This window comes from Macrobrachium nipponense, chromosome 5, assembly GCF_015104395.2.
Source record: "Macrobrachium nipponense isolate FS-2020 chromosome 5, ASM1510439v2, whole genome shotgun sequence".
In the NCBI taxonomy this organism is placed as follows: Eukaryota; Metazoa; Arthropoda; class Malacostraca; order Decapoda; family Palaemonidae; genus Macrobrachium; species Macrobrachium nipponense.
Genome location: NC_061107.1, coordinates 39,122,632 through 39,123,739, shown reverse-complemented (window position 1 = coordinate 39,123,739; position 1,108 = coordinate 39,122,632). Strand labels below are relative to the sequence as shown.

At 44.8% G+C, this 1,108-nt stretch overlaps 1 protein-coding gene across 1 annotated transcript; it reads right to left on the bottom strand.

The window, feature by feature from the left end:
- Window positions 1-410: 410 nt before the first annotated feature.
- On the bottom strand, window positions 411-1,079 carry LOC135215760 (uncharacterized). Its single transcript, XM_064250714.1, has one exon. The coding sequence runs from the start codon at window positions 1,077-1,079 to the stop codon at window positions 411-413; it is 669 nt and encodes a 222-aa protein (XP_064106784.1).
- Window positions 1,080-1,108: the final 29 nt, after the last annotated feature.

Genomic DNA, 1,108 nt, shown 5'->3' with positions numbered 1-1,108 from the left:
TAATGATGATCATGATAAAGATGTTAATGATAAGAGAAGCATGATAAAAGTTTATCTGTCTCTCTCTCTCTCTCTCTCTCTCTCTCTCTCTCTCTCTCTCTCTCTCATGTGGATTAATTATCACCATCAGCTGGAAAGTAAATGAAACAATGGAATATAAATCATTAAAAAATCTTTCATAATCGTCATCACTGTTAAGGAACAGATTATCCTCATCATCACTGTTTATGGTGATGATTATAGGATCTACAGGTCTTTTGTATGTTATCATTTGATCAGTATGCTTCCTCGAAGGCTCTGGACCGTCTTATTGCACCGTCCCACACTTCCCTTGTTGCACTAACCTTCACTTCCTCTATTCTGGCCTGTAAATCTGCCCGAGTGAAACGCTGCAATGAGGAACGCACACGTTATTCCATAAAGCCCCAGACTTGCTCAATAGCATTGAGCTCAGGATGAGCAGGTGGTAGTCGAACGACTTCATGTCCCCATGAACGGATGATGTTGTCAATATCATACACAGGTAGTGGGTGATTTCGCTTGCCGATTTGCAACAGCTCAGGGCGTGTGGCGTTTGGAGGGAATGGCATCTGGCGGCACGTCAACCATTTCATGATATGTGCTTTAATGGTGGAGGGGTTTTGGCAACGACTATCTTCGCTCAATTGGTTGTGGTAGGGTGCATTGTCAAGCACCAGCACTGCTGGCTCAGGCAATGATGGAAAAAGTTGGGACGTGAGCCAACGAACGAAGAGGTCGGCATTCATTTCACCATGGTTGTCACCAGTTTTCTTTTTTGTAGGAAAACACAAGAATGATTCCTCAATGAAACCATCTTCTCTGCCTGCAGCAACAAGCACAAAACGCTCCCCTTCTTCAGGAGAGACCTGCTGATTGTAGGTGGCACTCATCATGGACTGTGTGGCATCAACCCACTCGCTGCTACGATGCATCCTCGTGGTGACCCATGTTTCGTCGATGTATACCACCTTTCTCCCCTCCATCCGATATTCATTAAGTGCTCGGAGAGTGCGAATGCGCCAGCGCACTATATCAAGAGTTTTCTTTTTGACATACATTTTCCGTTGTGTGGTCTTATAGCAGAACC

Coding starts and splice junctions, on each gene's coding strand:
- LOC135215760 (XM_064250714.1), bottom strand. CDS start 1,079: ATGTATGTCAAAAAGAAAACTCTTGATATAGTGCGCTGGCGCATTCGC.